The following is an 18,223-nucleotide window of genomic DNA, read 5'->3' as shown; positions in this document are numbered from 1 at the left end:
ATCACAGAAGAAAAACTTGGTATTTAAGTGACTTGCCACCCCTCGATTCCAGCCAGTCATTCAGAGACAGGTGTTGTCATTGAGCCTATGGCTGCTGAAAGGAAAGATAGCGGCCCTCTGCTGCTGCCATATCTGGCAGCTGCTCCACACACAGGTGCAGATCACAAGTTCTTCAGATAGAATCCTTTCATTCTACTCTGAGCACCTCAGGGAGTGAAGATGACTTCCCAGGCTCAGAAGTGCCTTTCTTGTTTTTGAACTTGGCATTCTGACTCACAAGGATGATGTCTGTGGCCACCTCTTTTAGTGTGTGCACCTTGGTAACTCTGCCAAAGGCATAGAGGATGCAGTGCCTTCTTTTCCACCCCACTCATGCTCCCAAGTTGATCGTTTTGGTTATGACGAAAGCATAGGGATCCAGGAGAATACTGGTTCGGGGAAGAAGAAATTGGGAGCAGACCAACCGGGGAAAGGATCTTTCATGTGTAGACCTATTTTCCTAGCATCTTTATCATTCACACCCAATTCTTTATAATCTGCCCTCCAGCTTTTTAGCAGAAAGCCTTGTTTGATCTTGCAGTTGACATGTAGCAAAATCAGTTTCTTAAAAGTCTGTATATTTATGGTAACTGCTTAAATACCACCCTTGGGATGTTTGAATGCAGAAACTCTTAAGAAAAGTAGGGATCTTGGGGTCCCGGGGTATCTCAGTTGGTTAAGCATCCGACTCTTGATTTCATCTCAGGTCATGATCTCAGAGTCGTGAGATCAAGCCCTGCATCGGGCTCCATGCTGGGCATGGAGCCTGCTTAAGATTCTCACTCTCCTTCTGCCTCTGCCCTTCCCCCACAAAAAAAAAAAAAAAAAAAAAAAAAAAGAAAAAGGGAAAGCAGGGATCTGGCTGCCTGTTTTCAATGAATGGGCTGATGTCAGGCATTTGAACTTTAAAGAATTAGTCATTGGATACTGAAAAACTTATATTTTCCAAATTTTGTGTTTTGAGATTCAGTTTTGTTTTACCTAATTTAATGAGTGACTGTTCTGCCAAATTTTCCTGTTGGGCCATAATTTGTGGTATTAGAAAAATGTCTTATTTTCCTAACTTGCTATACGTTCTGACATTTTTTCTGTAGTACCCAGTCTAAAGTTGGTGAAACCAAGGCAAAATGATTTTGTACTGTCCGTGTGACAACTAGAACTAAGCTGTATTTCCAATTATTAGCTTGTTCTTAATTCACAAATAACACTTTTTTTCTGATAAATTGCACTGGGTTAGTAATATAAAATCAGGTTAGTTTTACTGAAACTTAGTACATAATTGTTGTGTTGGGAATGATTATAATCTGTCCTGATTACTTGTCTTAAGCATCAGATACAGGTTTTTTTTTTTTAATTTAGATAAGAAAAAGTGACTAAATGGGATAAAATTTAACCTAAAAATTTACACATTTATCATATTTGAGAGTTCTTTTAATGAAAACATTTATATATTATAATCCTGCTTTACTTATTGGCTATTTGTCCTTTCCCTCATATAACCAAATAAGGGATTGTCACTTGCCAAATATATCTTCTTTCATTTAATGCCACACGTTTATCCTCATGCCCACTCTGTAAATTAAAAGCATTGGCAACATTTAAATAATATCAAAAATTTAATTTAGGTTGACAGGTGTCAAATTGAGCTACAAATCTTGGGAGACGCCTAATACTATTTAAATGCAAAGTGTTTTTATAACTGAAAATCCGTGTATATTCATCACCAAGTCTTGACATCACAGGGCTGACTTTTAAGAATTGCCTCCAGATCAAGTGGCTAAATAGATCCTGGGAAAGTTGATTTCTGTTTCTGACAGCCACTCTTCCTGAACTGAAGGCGAGGGTCATTTAAGGTGAGGCACTCAAACGTGAACAGAACCAAGCCACACAAAAGCCTGGTAGTGGTCTGATGCACACGGGCTGGAAGCATTTGCATATAGGATGTTGAAAATTAACAGGCAAGATACCATAGAGCATTAGATGCTGGCATTGCAGTCTTGTCTAAACTGTAGAGAATTGTGTGCACCCATATTAAGCTGTAGTGACTAACAGTCCAGAGACCAAAATGATCACGGGAGTTAGATTTGGCTCCTTAATAAACTATAGCAGTCCCCTGATCAGCTTACTCTTCCAAATGGGACTAGCTTCTTGAAATAAAGCCCATTGTCTTTTTAATGTGAACACTATGTATAATGAATTGGATGCTCCTAACTCTAAATGGTCTTGCTAGCATTAATATTTTATCTAAAATAAAATACAGATTTACAAGGAGCCTTAATAACCATATATCAATAAATGATTTCTGTTATAGATAATCTACAGCTGTCATTTAGAAGAATAGTGAGTATGGCAGAGGTAGCTTTCAAAACTCTTAAGAAGTAGCCTAGTCCTGTAGGATATGGCTACACGTCTTCTTTCTTGCATTTCCCATAGCTCTACATACAGACTTTTTTGGGGGGGGACTTACTTTTGACACTTCTACAAAATAACATCATTATCTTGAATTTTCCCTCTTAGTGGAAAAAATAGAAACAAACACATCCCTTACAGTAGACCTTCATTGATTGATGCCTACCATGTGTAAAGCACTGTGCTAGCAGTCATGGAGCAGTACAGTAATGTGTCCTTCATTTTACTAAGATTTTGAGGCCTAAACCTTTACTAATAATTAAAAAAAATTAGTGTATATTTTATGAAATATATACATAATTCATATTTCTAGATATTTTAGATGGAAAACAACTGTTTGGCTTTATCTAAAAGAAAGAATTGCCCCAAATGGAGTGATTTATGTAGTGTAGGAAAATTGCTCTCAATATTTTATTTCTTGAAGTGGATAGTGGTTAAATAGCTGTTCATTTTATAATTGTTTAAACTGTTCATATCTATATGTTATATTCTTTTCTGGTGGTCCATTATAATTTACAGTGAAAAAGGAGTGAGGGGAAAAGATTTTTCCAACCTGAAAATATCTTCTAGAGCAGTGACTGAAATTCCATGGTGATCAGTTAATTATTTCAGTTAATATTTGGCTTCTCCTTTGCTTCTTTACAATGGAACTATTCTCTGGCCAGTAAGACATGAGAACGCAAGACTTTTAGTGTGATGGGTTTGTCAGATCACCTCTTCTCCATAGCCCAGGTATCTGAGCTAATGTACAAGGGATGTTTCTGAAAGGTGCTAGGATGGTGTGGGGGGAAAAAGGCTTGGAAAGGAAAACAGTAGTGTACATCAGCATCATGGAGAGTCAGGAAACCTCAATAATGGGGCGTCTGGGTGGCTCAGTCAGTTGTGTCTGACTTTGGCTCAGGTCATGACCCCGGGGTCCTGAGATTGAGCCCCATGTTGGATTCCCTGCTCAGTGGGGAGTCTGCTTCTCCCTCTCCCTCTGCCCCTCACCCCACTTATACTCTCTCTCTCACAAATAAATAAATAAAACCTTTAACAAAAAAAAGGAAACCTCAATAATGCATATCCATCTCTCTCACTTTGGCAGATTTCAGTAACCAACACAACCTAGCTTGACAGAATTGCTTACCTTTCTTCTCAAATGGTAGTGTGATAACATCTCACTAATTTGACCTAATTAGTTAAAATGCGGTGTTTTAAAAGTATAGTTATTACTTTTTTTAAAAAATTTTTTAAAGATTTTATTTATTTATTTTAAAAATTTTTTTAAAGATTTTATTTATTTATTAGAATGACAGACAGGAAGCACGAGAGGGAAGAGGGTCAGAGGGAGAAGCAGACTCCCTGCTGAGCAGGGAGCCCGATGTGGGACTCGATCCCGGGACTCCAGGATCATGACCTGAGCCGAAGGCAGTCGCTTAACCAACTGAGCCACCCAGGCGCCCTATAGTTATTACTTTTAAGTGCACTTTTTGCAACATAAAGAAAGCTAATAAATATTTCCTAATTAGGGCTTTTTCAGAACCCTACATCCACGAATAGAAAAGCCTAAGTTATAGTTAGCAAATGAGTGTTATATAAGGGTATCCTTTAGAAGTGCTCCCAGGAAGTTCATGCTTGTAAGTAGCTTTTCCCCCTGTAGTCTCTTTTCCTCATAACGTCTTTAAACCCCAGGCTTGTCCAGCTCACGTAGTTATAGAGAAGAGGAATACATATAAATAGATTTTTAGTTAGTAGTCCACTGTTTTGAATATAAAAGAACCGTGAATTAGATTGTATTACTGCCAATACCTTATTTATTTATGCTGTGTATATGAGAGTTATATGACTGTTAGTAAAATAGTCTTGACAGTCAAACAATTTATTTTTGAAGAAGCCCGGCTAAACTGTTTCTGAGTATTTGAGAGACAGCGTGTATGTGGGGTTTTTTCCTGAAATTCTTTTGGAAAAACATCCATCTTGTGTTTCATCTCAAAGATAATAAGAAGGGAAAATGAAGGGGGGGATATCGGAGGGAGAGATGAGCCATGAGAGACGATGGACTCTGAGAAACACACTGAGGGTTCTAGAGGGGAGGGGGTGGGGGATGGGTTAGCCTGGTGATGGGTATTAAGGAGGGCACGTTCTGCATGGAGCACTGGGTGTTATACGCAAACAATGAATCATGGAACACTACGTCAAAATAAATAAATAAATAAATAAATAAATAAATAAATAAGTCCTTATTTGATTCCAATGAATCATGGAACACTACATCAAAATAAATAAATAAATAGGATGTTGTGAATAACCAGACATTGGTTTATTTAGAAAATATACATACATAGTTTGAAACTTTTCTATTTGAAAATATTCTTGGATTTGTCTGCCTGTTTATTAATTTTTTAGAAGATTCAGAGAGAAGGAAATGATGCAAAAGGGTTAAACACCCTCACTTTCTCTGAGGTGATCAGTTGTTAGAGTAAGAAAAGACTAATAATCAGTCTAAAGAGATGAAAAGTGAAGCGAACCTGGCCTTACTCTTAGGCTAGTCACAAAGGGCTTTGGTCCACGTGATGCTCACCTTTACTCAGTGCTGCTTCCGTTGGTGTTACTGGCACTGGGTGTTGGGCTCTCCTGTGTTCCTTCCTCTCCTAGCCTGGAAAAACAGCCCCAGTTTAATATAGGTCCCTTCATTTACATTATGAATTAGTAATACCTACTGAAAATAATACCGCATTTAAAAATATTTATTAGGAACAATAAAAATATTAACGTTGGGGCACACCTACTGTCTAGAGCCCCAGTGAATTAATCCCTCCCGCCACTGCCCCATGGCCATCCCACATGGAGTTCCACAGCTGAGAAGCAGCTCCAGCCCAAATCTGTGCCTGCAACTTTGGGAATCTGCCTTTGGGATTGTTGTTAATGGTTATGGCAGAATAGACGATGACCAGCCACTGCCGATGTCCCACGGCACACAGGGTAGTTCAAGGGACTGGTTTTGTCCCATTCATCATAGCTGGTGACATTTTCTGTAGACTCCAAATGCTTTTCTAATGCTTGGATTCTGAATGTTGCTCCAACATGAATTTACCTTTAATGCCACATAGATCTTCAGGCTTACCTTTGCATCTCAGGATTCCAGAATAGGAACAAAATTCAGATATTAAATCCATTTCTTATTATGATAGTTTTAGGAGCTCTTCATTGAAACCACTGTTTGTTCTCTCTGTCCAAAGTGTATTCATTGGTGTTTATTTTTCCTGATGAGTCGTCAAACGTGCCTCCAAGTGTTCTGAAGAGGCTGTCTCTTCCAGTGGACCCTTAATTTACACTGACTTTTTTTTTTTAAAGATTTTATTTATTTTGGGGGGCAGAGCATGAGCAGAGGGAGGGGCAGAGGGAGAAGCTGACTCCCTGCTGAACAGGGAACCCGACATAGCAACCCAGGACCCCTGGGATCATGACCTGAGCCGAAGGCAGACATTTAGCCTACTGAGCCACCCCGGCATCTCTATTTACACTGACTTTTGAACTGTTTGAGGGTGGGGTGCAGATGGCACATGGAAGGCCATGTATCATGGTGGTTTAGAACTTAAGTCTCTAGAGCTAGACTTCTGGGTTTCAAAGCTGGTCCCCTCACTCATGATCTGTGGGACCTTGGGAAAGGCCTGTTTTTCTTATTTTTAAAAATGGGGATAATATTAGTATCTACATTATATAGGATTATTTTGAAAATTATGTAAGTAAATAAAGTGCTTGGGACAGCACCTGACACATAGTAAGTGCTCAATAAATATTAGCTCTTAGTAATATTACAAACTCACCCCATGATTCAAAAACTGTAAGTGCTTAGTGGTGATTACATTTTGGATTGAAGGACTTGAACCCCGGACATGGTTCTGCAAGATGCTGCTCTGTAAACACACCTGCATGTCACATAGAGTTAATTGAACAAGGACTTTGGGCATTCCCTTGCTGGTCTCCCTTGTACTTCCCAGAGTGAGGCGCACACCATTTGAGAAGAGTCATCATCAGTCCTCACGTGTCACCCCCGCAGGCTCATCAGCCTGTGTCCTGAGAATGGGATCCAGACTTCCTGGGTGGGCCTGGCTACTTATCTTTATTTGGAGCCTGATTTCCAACATTGTGTCTGCTGGGGGCTCCCTCTGCTGGTACATCTAGCATGGATGCAAATAAGTGGAATAGTAGCTTTTAAGCAGTTTTAGGCTTTTAGAGATGTTTGTATAAAAAAAACCCCACACATTTGAGAACTTTTTTTTTTAACATGTGAGTGATAGAAATAACATCTCTATTACTCTTTTTTGCCGTTTGCATTATGATTTGGAATATTTTTGGTTTGATTTAGAATGGGGGCTATCATGGCATGCCAAAAAACAGTCATTTCTTCACCATAGTTATCAGGGCCTGATTATTAGGTCTTACATACCAATATATAGTACTAAATATTTTAGAATCCTGTTTTAACAGTCTAAAGAATATCCATGATATGGGGACTTAGTTAACTCTTAAAGTTTCAAAAGGGCCCATTTTCTTTTCTTTTCTTTTTTTTTTTTAAAGATTTTTATTTATTTGAGAGAGAGAATGAGATAGAGAGAGAGCATGAGAGGGGAGAGGGTCAGAGGGAGAAGCAGACTCCCCGCCGAGCAGGGAGCCCGATGCGGGACTCGATCCCGGGACTCCAGGATCATGACCCGAGCCGAAGGCAGTCGCCCAACCAACTGAGCCACCCAGGCGCCCCTAAAAGGGCCCATTTTCAAGTGTCATATCCTAGACCCCCTTGGACGTTGTTATGGTGAGGGCTTAGTACATGTCAGAGAATAGTACCTTAGATTTATTGGCTGATTCATTATTTATTTAGAATTATAATTTATCAATAAAATGTGCCATGATGTCCCTAAAGTTGCATTTTAAAATAACTTTTTGGTTTCTTTGTATTTTTTTTTCACCACTATCTCTTTTCTTCCATCTTTCCTTCCCCCTCTTTGCTGCTAGGATCAAACAGCATAAATCGGGTAACAGCAAATGTGGAAGATGGAGAAAATGAAGGAACGACTAAAATTATTGCACCTTCACCGATAAAAAGGTCAGTCGGTTAACTGAAAGAACACATGACGATATGCTGTCACAAAAATGCTTTTTCCTGTTGGCAAGGTGAAGAATCTTTTTACTTTGATAGTTAATACTTTTGATCAAAATAGTCTGTGAGCCAAAGAATACTTTAAAATGCCAGTGGAGGGGCGCCTGGGTTGCTTAGTCGTTAAGCGTCTGCCTTCGGCTCAGGTCATGATCCCAGGGTCCTGGGATCGAGCCCCACATTGGGCTCCCTGCTCTGCAGGAAGCCTGCTTCTCCCTCTCCCACTCCTCCTGCTTGTGTTCCCCCTCTCTCGCTGTCTCTCACTGTCTGTCAGATAAATAAATTAAAAAAAAAGATTGTCAGTGGAATATAAACAACAGGACCTGCCTCTCTCATTTGAAGGAAATGCTCCTGCTGCTGGCACAGCATGGTGAACTCACAGTCCGCGGTCTGCATTCTTGGCAGCGAAGGGAAAAATTCCACGTGATTGTTAAAATGGCATGATATCATGGACTTACTCAGAGGGACCTGTGACATAAAGTAGATGATATTCATGTTTAATGTACTGTGTTCATCACCGTGGTGCACTGAACTGTGGCCCTGGGAAGAGGGCTTATAGCATTTAGAGGCGCAGGGCTTCTGAAGTCAGTGATTGCATATGTATGAAGAGTTGTCATGGTCCTCTGCATCAATTTTCCCAGCAGCATTCCCCAGCGGAAAGGCTTTCTCTCAATATATGACATGGATTGTTTCCGTGAAAGATCAGCCTTGTTCTCTGCTAAGACACTGTTTCGGCGTCAGTTTTTCCTATCTCCAATTATGTTCGCGGAACAGCATTTGAGAAATACAATGAGCAGCTTTCATCAGCTCACTTTGTCTACAGCGATAGCTCCCCACATCATGGAGAAGTCCAAGCAGTCAGAAATACGTGACCTTGACAGACGCCTTTGACCATCTGCTCCATCTTTTGTTAGTAAATAATGGTGTCTTCATTCAGCTGGATTGTGGCTACGTGGAGGAATACAGTTTATAATTTCCTAGCAAAAGAATTCTAAGATATGAGGATTCTCAGAGTTGTGGTGTTTTCCCCCAGGTTTTGCTTACATTTTCTTTTGTTTAGTTCGGGGACACTCCCTTTATGGATTCTCTTTGGGATGCCAGGCTCTTTGCCTTTGTAGACACTTTAGTTGACCGTGCTTGCCTCAGTCAGCCTCACAGCTGTGGATAGAGTGTCCGCTTAATCTGTATGTACAGGGTACGCTTATGGTAAGTCCAACATAAGAACAGTAATCTGCCATGAAATTCAGATCCCAAGCCTTTTTAGAATGTACAGAAGGAGTTCAGTCCCCTTTACAACTGCATTCTTGCTGATAGGACTGATACCTGAAGGGCCACCAGATTTTCCCACTCAAGTTCCAGACGAGAAATGGCGTCAGGAGTGAATGCAATTAATCAGCCACCCAGGATTTCCTTATTCTCTTTCGCCTGCTCTCCCATTTCCCCTTTCATCTCCCTACTGAATTTCTCAGTTTCCCTCTTCGCTTTCCCCTTTTTTCTTTCTGATTTATTAAACACACACACTTTGTACTGTTGTATTAAGTACCTACCGTATTTATTCTTCTCATGTCAAAAGTGAGATTTTACTTTGGGCATTTGATCTTCCAGAGATTATTTAAGTTTAATCAAAATAATGTATTGGTCAAAAAATAAAACCTACCTACTGTATGCTAATACAATGAATTAAGTGCCTATGTCAAATATATAACTTCTAGGTTTATATTGATTTCTGTATGGGTGCAGTAGGATACAAGTTTATTTCCTTTTTTGAAATGACCTTGTCATTTTTTTCCTCTCTTCTTTGTTGGCTGTTATAAAGAATCCTGCTATGACCTGCTATGACCATGTTCAAGGACATTTATATAGAGGATACCTCAAAAAGCCAGGGTTAAATGTGGATTAGAAGTTAAGTAACTCTATCTTTTCCTGAGGCTGAGACTCTGGGGATGTGAGAGGTGATACACCTCCCCTCCCTCAGTGGTGGCCCAAGGCTTCTGATGAGTCCTTTCCTCTCTGTCTCCCCTGTGTGTCTAAAACAATTTGTTGAGATTGAATAACAACTCAGTTATATTTACATTCTTAGGGCAGAAAGATGATACTAGGTCAGGAAATAGCGTTTGGAGGTCATTCTGATTTGGAAGGATGAAGCCAAGATATGGCGGAAGCTGGGGGCCAGGAAAGGTCGGTTTGGGTAGCCTGAACTTGTCCACAGCTGACCTACCTGCACAGATTTAGATCCAGAACTGAAAAGAGGGAGCCAGCCTCATGAGCCCTCATACCCCAGCTTTCCTTCCTTGTCAGCTTTCTTCTTTTCTTGCCTCAACCCTTGCCCTTGCTTCCTGTCCTGCAGGTGGACTCTCTTCAAAGTTTCCTAACAGTGGATGAGCTGGCTTTTGTTGACTTAAAGCAGTAATATCAGAAAAAAAGGTGGAGGGGGGCCCAAAAGTACTCGCTGGAGATGTGAATTGTTTTAGGCAGCCACTTCATATTCTGTTTGGAATGAGTCACGGGTATAAATAAAAACACATTTTAGAACATTTGTTGAACAATTTCACTGAAGAAGTAAATATGTGAGTTAACTTCCTTTTATTCTCCCGTTAATTTATTTTCCATGTTTTTTCTTTTTTAAATTAAAGCTTTAAGAAAGTAAAGAATGAAAATAGCCCTGATACGCAAGGAGGCAAATCTCACGCACCATGGCAAGAAAACGGCCCCCAGAGGTAAAGAGAATCATTGTTTTTCTAAAGGAGAACAGTAGAAATGGGATTAGTGATTGCAGCTCATTAAATAATGGAATCCAACTGCTTTGTGACTGGGTGTTACCAGCTATGGACAAGGCAGTCAGATTCCTAAATCAGCATGACGGAGAACTTTTGAAGTAGAAATCAGCAGGATGTATCCTAACGGGGAAACTTTCTCCTGGAAGACAGGAACGGAAACTATGCATTAAGACACTACCTGGAATGTCGTTATGATGGCTTAGAGTAAAGAGTGTGTTTTTGAACTCTAAATGACATATTAATGATAATCCCCTCTATTTTATAGTCCTTAAAAAACCGTACTTGAAAAGTGTATTTGAGGACTAATGATTCTTAGAAGAATTTTATTCACAAAAATATCCATATATTCAGTTTCTCTCTGTCCATAAATACCAAACCAGCAACACACCAGCATTATACCTTACTGGCTTTATGGTCGTGGTGATTCCAGGTACGATGACCCAGGGGTTCAAATTCTAACTCCGCCACTTCCTAGCTCCTTCGCTTGGGCTACTCAATTAAACATTCTGTATTTCCACTTTCTTTTCTGTTACATGGGCCTAATAATTGTACCTCAGTGCTTGTGGTTGATAGGACGATTAGCTAGGATAAGGAATATAAAGCTTTTAGCTCAGTCAGTGCCTGGCATAGGGTCAGTTTGCCATAAATGCAAATTGTTATTATTACCATCATTTGTGTGTTCATTTCTTACCATTGAAGGCCAGTGAGACAGATCTATTCCTGAAAGATAATGACTCTTAACGATTTGACTTGCCAGATCTTACCTCCCTTTTCTTTCAGTAAATCTTGTCAGCAAAGAGAACTGTATGCCCATGATCCAGTATATCCCTGAGAGGGGGACACTTCTGTAGGTGGGAGCTGGGGTGTCTGCTCCTCCAGGGCCTCTGTGGGCATTTTTGATTTCGTTGACCCTTCCCCTTCTACTCCAGTGGACTCTATAACTCTCCCAGTGACCGCGTGAAATCCCCGAAGTTCCCCTACACGCGCCGCCGAAACCCCTCCTGTGGGAGCGACGACTCCGTACAGCCAACGAGGAGGAGGTGAGCTCAACATAGGCCCTTGGTTTTTAATTTTCAACAGAAGCTCTGGGTCCCGGTCACATTTTTGTCACAAGTTATTCTCATAATGTCAAGACTGTCCTCCCAAGAATAACAGAAAGATTATGGTTTGTTTTTGTTTTTGTTTTTGAGATAAAATGAGCTAGGGATCCTGAAGCATTTCTCTTTAAACAGCCCAGGTTTCGGAGAATAATTTCATAAAGTACTGGTAGGAAACTTGCTTTCTGTACAGTAATTAAGACTGATAAGTTAAAAAATACACGCTATGTTATCTATTTTAACAATATGTATTATATAGTATGTATAATATGTTATATATAATATATATTAGTGATATAATTTAATAATATATTAGTGTTATATTTTTATGTATCAAAGATATTAAATGCTCTGACCTGAGAAGACACAATTACGTTTATAGGTAAATCTTAGCTGAGGCTTAGTATCCTGTTCTCCAGACTGATGTTATTGCATACACTTGAGTAAAACCCCTTTCAAAACACAGGGAAAATGGATCCTGTTACATTTTACCCAGCAGGTCAGGTTGTTTTTGTGATTATATTTGCATGTACTTAATTTTTTTTTAAAAAGTCCATATCTAGAAGTTTTGGACTCTCTGAAAAGCAGTCTGGGCAATGTGACAGGTCCAAGAGAAGAAGACCTAGAAATGACCAGTGAAATTCATTTCATTCCTACTTCACAGACACTGTGTTTTACTTTGAGTACCTACATAATGGTATTTTGTGACTTTTGTAAGTATGAGAAGTTCATGTCATGTTCTCATAACCATCAAGATCACTGTGGATCAGGAAAACAAAAGCCCTTCTTTCTTCTCTGCCCTTATTGATACTTACTTGCTGGTCCATCCCTGGTTCATTTCCTTTGGCTTCTGCTTTCCCAGAGTCTTGTTCCCCAGCTTTCTCAAACCAGGTCCAGCTTCACCGAAATCCTTTGATTGTTAAGGAGACAGGGGTCAACAACACCTTCACCTAGTAGGTCTGGAAAGGGGGAGCTAAATCATGACCACCAGTGATTAGATAGAACAAAGGGATAATAGTTGACATTTATTATGTTCCAAGGACTGAGCAAAATTGCTTGCTATATATTATCTGATCCTCATAATAACCCTCTGGAAAATGGCATATATATCCCTCAGTCACTAGGCATTTCCAGCAGAGAGGGATTAAGGCAGGGAATTGCATGCAAGTTTGAGTAGCATTGAAGGAACTAAAGGCAGGGAGGTGCACCCTTAGATCTGGGTGCTCTACTGGCCCTGGACTGGCAGGATCAAAGCTATTTCTGCCTTGGAGCTGGCCTTCCTGAATCCATGCTTGCTGCCGACGTGGCTGTGGGCACCATCACTGTCGCAAATACTCTTGCTGCCACCGCCAGAGGGACCACCACCGTAGCTGATGCTGTGGGGCTCCTGCTTCTCAGGAGAGCAAGACTGAATGCCATGGGTGTGTCAGAAGCAAAACTGGTCCCCTTCTCTCCTGCCTTCACATCTCAGCTGAGCACCTCTCTGAGTGGAACCCAGCTGGCAAAGGAGTCTGAGAAAATGTAGTTTTCAGGCTTCCAGTCTTGACAAAACAGGGGAGATTATAGGTGGGTTGGGATGGGGCTACGTACCAGTGGAAGTTACTTGGCCTAGATGAGAAAACAGAGGCTAGGGGGCTGCAGGTAACTGTCCTTTGTGATTTGGATCCAGATCTTTTCATCTGTAAAAGGCAGGGATAATAAATCATCATTTAAATATAGAGCAGGGGGAAAGATTTCCTGCCCTCCCTATTAAGGATTCGTTCGACTTGGACAGCACTTAAAACCCAGGCAATACCGCAGGGAAATACTTTAAAGTGCATTTGTATGTGTATGTGTGTTGAGGAGGCATTGGGTAGTGGGAATCACTAAATATTTTAAGAATTTGGCACTGCATGATTATTGTTAAATAGGTTTTTATAGTTTTTCGTCCTTCATTACTAGTGTACTTTGACAGCATTCCCTAAATAATATAATTGCACATGTCGAGCAGATGGTCATTTTGATTTTAATATACTTGGAAATGAATTTATCAAGTTTTGCTAAAATATACCAAAATTTACATTAGTTTTTCCCCCCAACTAATTGCTTGAAATAGTTTGGAGCATATACATTCTGAAATCTAGACTTCATGCCTTCTATATTGAGATACATATTTTTGTGTTGGCTTTCTGTGAAATACAGATGAGTAATTGTGGTGAGTGGATACAGGATCCTTTCTTTGGCACAGTCCAGGGGAAAGACTGTTTTGATTTATAGGGAAGAGAATCTTTTTGTCTGAGTAGCCGTAGAGCCTTCTGTCGGTTATGTGTACCACTTGAAAGGTCTTTTATTGGGCATGAGTGTTTTGAGGAGACTAGCCATTGCTACATGCTCGCAAAGAAGAGCTAAAGCTCGTTCTTCATTCCTTTCTACTGTCAATGCCCTCTGAATGTCCCTGTCCTTGTCAGTCTTGCTTTATCTTCACATATATTTACCTTGCCCCCGAGCACAAATCCCTGCATGGCTAGAGTAACTCTGACATTTAAAACAGATTTGTCAACACCATGAAAGAATCTCAAGGACTTAAATTTAATAATAGGAAATTCTATTTTGTAATGGATGCCAGAATAACATGTTTTGCAAAAGATAACAAAATTTTATATTTTGCCAGTTGTTTGTCATTAGATGGGTACATCTTTCAAATTCTGGCTGAGTTTAGAACACTGGTCCTTAACCTTTTTGGGTGACAGAACTCTGAGAATCTGATGAAAGGTCGGATCATTCCTTAGGGGGGAAAGTATATAATTAAATAAACATACACACTTTCATATAATTTCATGGTTCATGGAGACCCTGAAGCCTGCTTGTTTTAAACATTCCTGTTCTAGAAAAAGCCAGCAAGCCTACTTTCTGATTGTACAGTTTATTTTCACCCTTACCCATCTTTACACTCAGAAATATCTATTGAGTGCCTACTTTATGCAGGCCCTGTGTTAAACAGCACTAGAGAAAGTCCCTGCCCTTTGGGAGTTTACAGTTTGTTGGGGAAGAAATACATGAATCATACAAACGCATGTGCACTTATGACTTTTATATATTCTTGGAGAGAGTTATGTGGTGCTTAGGGGAATTAAAAAAAAAAACTTTATCGAAACCTAACATGCATACAGAAAAGTACACGTGTCCTAAGAATAACTGCTTGATAACTTTTATCATACAAATATCTGTATTACCAGCACCATGATGGGAAGTTTTGCTGCATTGCTGAGTCAAGGAGGTCAGGGAAAGGTTCTCAGAGGCTAGATGCTTGAGCTGGAATTTGAGACAAGAACAGGCAAAGAGAGGTGAAGGAGCTAGCAAGTGCAGAGGCCTTAGGGTGGAAGGGAGTGGGGAATAAATGAGTCCAGAGAGAAACACCTCATAGGACACCTGAGGATTTGGGTTGTTAGGCCCAGTCGTTTTTAGAAGGGCGGTGATTACAAGATCACATTTGTACTCTGTAAATATGAGCCTTACTGTCCTGTGGAGAAAAGGTTGAAGAGAGCAGTAGGGGAAAGAGAGAGCCAGCCAGCAGACTACCATGCGAGTCCTGGCAAAGGCTAATGGGAGCTCGGGCCAAGGTGGTGATGTGGAGATTTAAGGAAGTGGATATTTTGAGACCTGTTGGCAGGTAAAATCAATAGGGCTGGGAGGTTTGATATGACAGGTGAAGGAGTAACTGATGTCAAGAATGAAAGCCAGGCTTGAAGTGTGATGCACTGAAATAATAATCACTGGGACGTTACAAGCTTGAAAGGGATGATTGTGAGTGGTTTTTGATCGATTGCATTTGTGGAATCTTTGAGAAGTCCAAGTGCAGGATCCACATGGATTATTGGATATAAGTCTGGAGATAGATTGGCTATTGGCTAAAATTTAAATTTCTTAAAGATGTAAATTGAAATATGAAACAGAGATGAGACTCTCTAGGTAGACAGCAGAGATAGAATGCAAAGACCAAGCCAATGACAGAGCTGGGAGAAACTCCAGCATTTATTTGGCTTGGTTGAAGAGAATTACGTTCAGAGGAAATTACTTTTAGAGAAAAGAGACAGAGACATTTTGGCCACAGGAAAAATCTAGAGTGAAAATCTGCTTATGAAAGAGCTCCCTTTCTTCTTCATTCCCAGAACACTAGAAGCCAGATATGTATCTCCCAAGCATGAGATCAGAGAATCTCACTGTAAGAAAGACAGATATAAGAGAGAAGACATACAGATACCAACTTTCAAAGTATCCACCAGTGAAATAGTTGAGACTGCCCACATCACTTTGCTCCACATTGCAGTGAAGCCATCAGTTAACATTCTTTGCACCATCCAGAGGGTTTCAGTCCTTTTAGTGCCTAATTCTTAAATATGAAGAGAGAGCCGTAATCACTTGGCATTTGACGATAGCTTCTGTTTGGACAGACAGAGACTGAAACAGACAATGAGCAGTGGGTGTGTGTGCATGTGTGTACTCACAGGAAATAGAGACAATATAAGAAAAATGTCTTAAAGGTATAATTATTGTTTTTTAAAAATTTTATTTATTTATTTTATTTTTTGAAAAGATTTTATTTATTTATTTGACAGAGACACAGCGAGAGAGGGAACACAAGCAGGGAGAGTGGGAGAGGGAGAAGCAGGCTTCCTGCAGAGCAGGGAGCCCAATGCGGGGCTCGATCCCAGGACTCTGGGATCATGATCTGAGCCGAAGGCAGATGCTTAATGACTGAGCCAGCCAGAGGCCCCTAAAAAAGACTATTTCTTTGAGAGAGCGAGAGAGCACGTGAGAGCACGAGCTGGGGGGAGGGGCAGAGGGAGAGGGAGAAGCAGACTCCCTGCTGAGCAGGGAACCCCATGCAGGGCTCAATCCCAGGACTCTGGGATCATGACCTGAGCCGGAGGCAGATGCTTAACTGACTGAGCCACCCAGGCGCTCCCAAAGTATAATTATCTTGAGAAAAAAATTTGATATCAAAAGAGAAGAACAAGTAGGAATTCTTAGACTTCAAATTCCTGTAGCAGAATTTAAAATAATTAGTAGAAGGTTTGGAAGATAAAGTTAAGGAAATCATCCCCAAAGTAGAACAAAAATAAAACAGATATATGGAACATAAGGATAAACAATTATCAAGCCTGGATATCAAACATTTGAGTAGTGAAATTTCCAAGGAAAAAAAAATGCAGAAGAGGAAACTGTTAAAGAAGTAGTACAAGAAAATATGCCAAACTGAATGATCAAACGTTATAGAGAAAAGCTACGGAGCATTTGGTGTAATAGACTGGAAAATTAGATCCAGACCAAGATCCAATATCATTAAATTTCAGAACATTATAGGTTAAGAGAGAATTTTTAAAACTTCCAGGAAGGGAGGAATATGAGAGAGAAAAAGTTCATGCACAAATGTTGACAAATCAGGATGGTGGCATTGGGCTCCTTAACAGCAATGTCAGAGAAAGAAAGTAAGCATTGCCTTCAAAACGCTGAGGGGAGATTCTTTTCAATTTCGGATTCCAAGCCCAGAAAACTATAATTACGTGTGTCAAAGGTGTTTTGAGAAATTCCAGCTCTCAAAAGAAAAGGTACCTGCCATGCAGACTTTCTCTGTTAACAACTAGAAGATACGTTCCTCCAAAACCAAGGCAAGAAGTCATGAGAACTGGAAATATGGGATTCATCTTACAAAGAAGCAGAAGGAATTCCCTAGGTCATGGTGAAGGGAGTAATCAAAGTGACATTTGTACAGCAGTACTAGGGAACAGATTATCTAGATGTGAGCAGGAGGGCACAGGGCTCCAGGGAAGATGTTAGCGGAACTTAACCTAATTATTCACCCATCTCAGGAGGATTTTTGCAGCTCTCAGAGTTTTGATGAAGAATTAGTGATAAAACAAGGAAAACTAAGCAACCTATAGGTACATAGAAAACTAGGCAATTATTATCTTTAAGAAAATTGTAAAACCTATACAAGAATGGAATTGTATTCCTTCAACACTGTAGAGATCATCTGTGAACAATATATAATTATATTTATACCAGGTAAAAATTATTGAAAAATTTGGTGTAAGGACAGAGACCTATCAATGTTATGTTGTTTGATGTAAGTATGTTTGTGAAGTGGGGGAACGTATGTCGTGATGATGGCATGAAAGAGCCATGTCTGCCCAACCAGTGTGAAGGCACATATGATAAAGTGTAAAGAAACAGAGACAGGGGCTTGGGCACCTCTCTCAAGAAGTTTGGTGCTTTGAAAGAGAGAGGAGAGACTGGGAAAAAAATGAAGGGGGATATGGAGTCAAGCAGATGTGTGTGTGTTTATTTATTTATTTTTTTTAAGATTTTATCAATTTATTTGAGAGTGAGAGAGCACAAGCGGTGGGGAGGGGCAAAGGGAGAGGGAGAAGCAGGCTCTCTGCAGCCCATGCAGGGCTCGATGCCAGGACCCCGAGATCATGACCTGAGGCAAAGGCAGACGTTTAACTGACTGAGCCACCCAGGCGCCCCGTACATGCGTGTGTTTAAATAGTAGAAACTTGATAACGTGAAAAGCTGGTAAGAGAATTTTCCATATGGACAAGTTGAATATATCTGAGAGGTAGGAGGGTAGTTACTGAAAGTCATTGAGAAGATAAGAGGTGATGGGACCCAGACAACACAGGTGGAGGGACTAACCTTAGTTGTAAGGACAGATCTGTGAATAACACAGAAGGAGTTGTAGGCAAGTGCTATTTTTGGTAACAGGAAGATGAAAGAGT

General features: G+C 40.2%; 1 protein-coding gene across 4 annotated transcripts in view; it reads left to right on the top strand.

Moving 5' to 3' along the window:
* The window catches only part of EPB41L4A (erythrocyte membrane protein band 4.1 like 4A), a 240,904-nt gene that overhangs the window by 186,596 nt on the left and 36,085 nt on the right, over positions 1–18,223 (top strand). For all 4 annotated transcript variants that reach the window (XM_027606510.2, XM_027606509.2, XM_027606511.2 and 1 more), the window contains exons 14-16: positions 7,447–7,537; positions 10,222–10,305; positions 11,295–11,405. In XM_027606510.2, the coding sequence (XP_027462311.1) occupies positions 7,447–7,537; positions 10,222–10,305; positions 11,295–11,405 (286 nt within the window). The remainder of the gene's footprint in view (positions 1–7,446; positions 7,538–10,221; positions 10,306–11,294; positions 11,406–18,223) is intronic.

Source organism: Zalophus californianus, chromosome 5 (assembly GCF_009762305.2).
Source record: "Zalophus californianus isolate mZalCal1 chromosome 5, mZalCal1.pri.v2, whole genome shotgun sequence".
Classification (NCBI taxonomy): Eukaryota; Metazoa; Chordata; class Mammalia; order Carnivora; family Otariidae; genus Zalophus; species Zalophus californianus.
The sequence above is the reverse complement of the archived record's forward strand: the minus strand, read 5'-3'. Positions and strand labels throughout refer to the sequence as shown.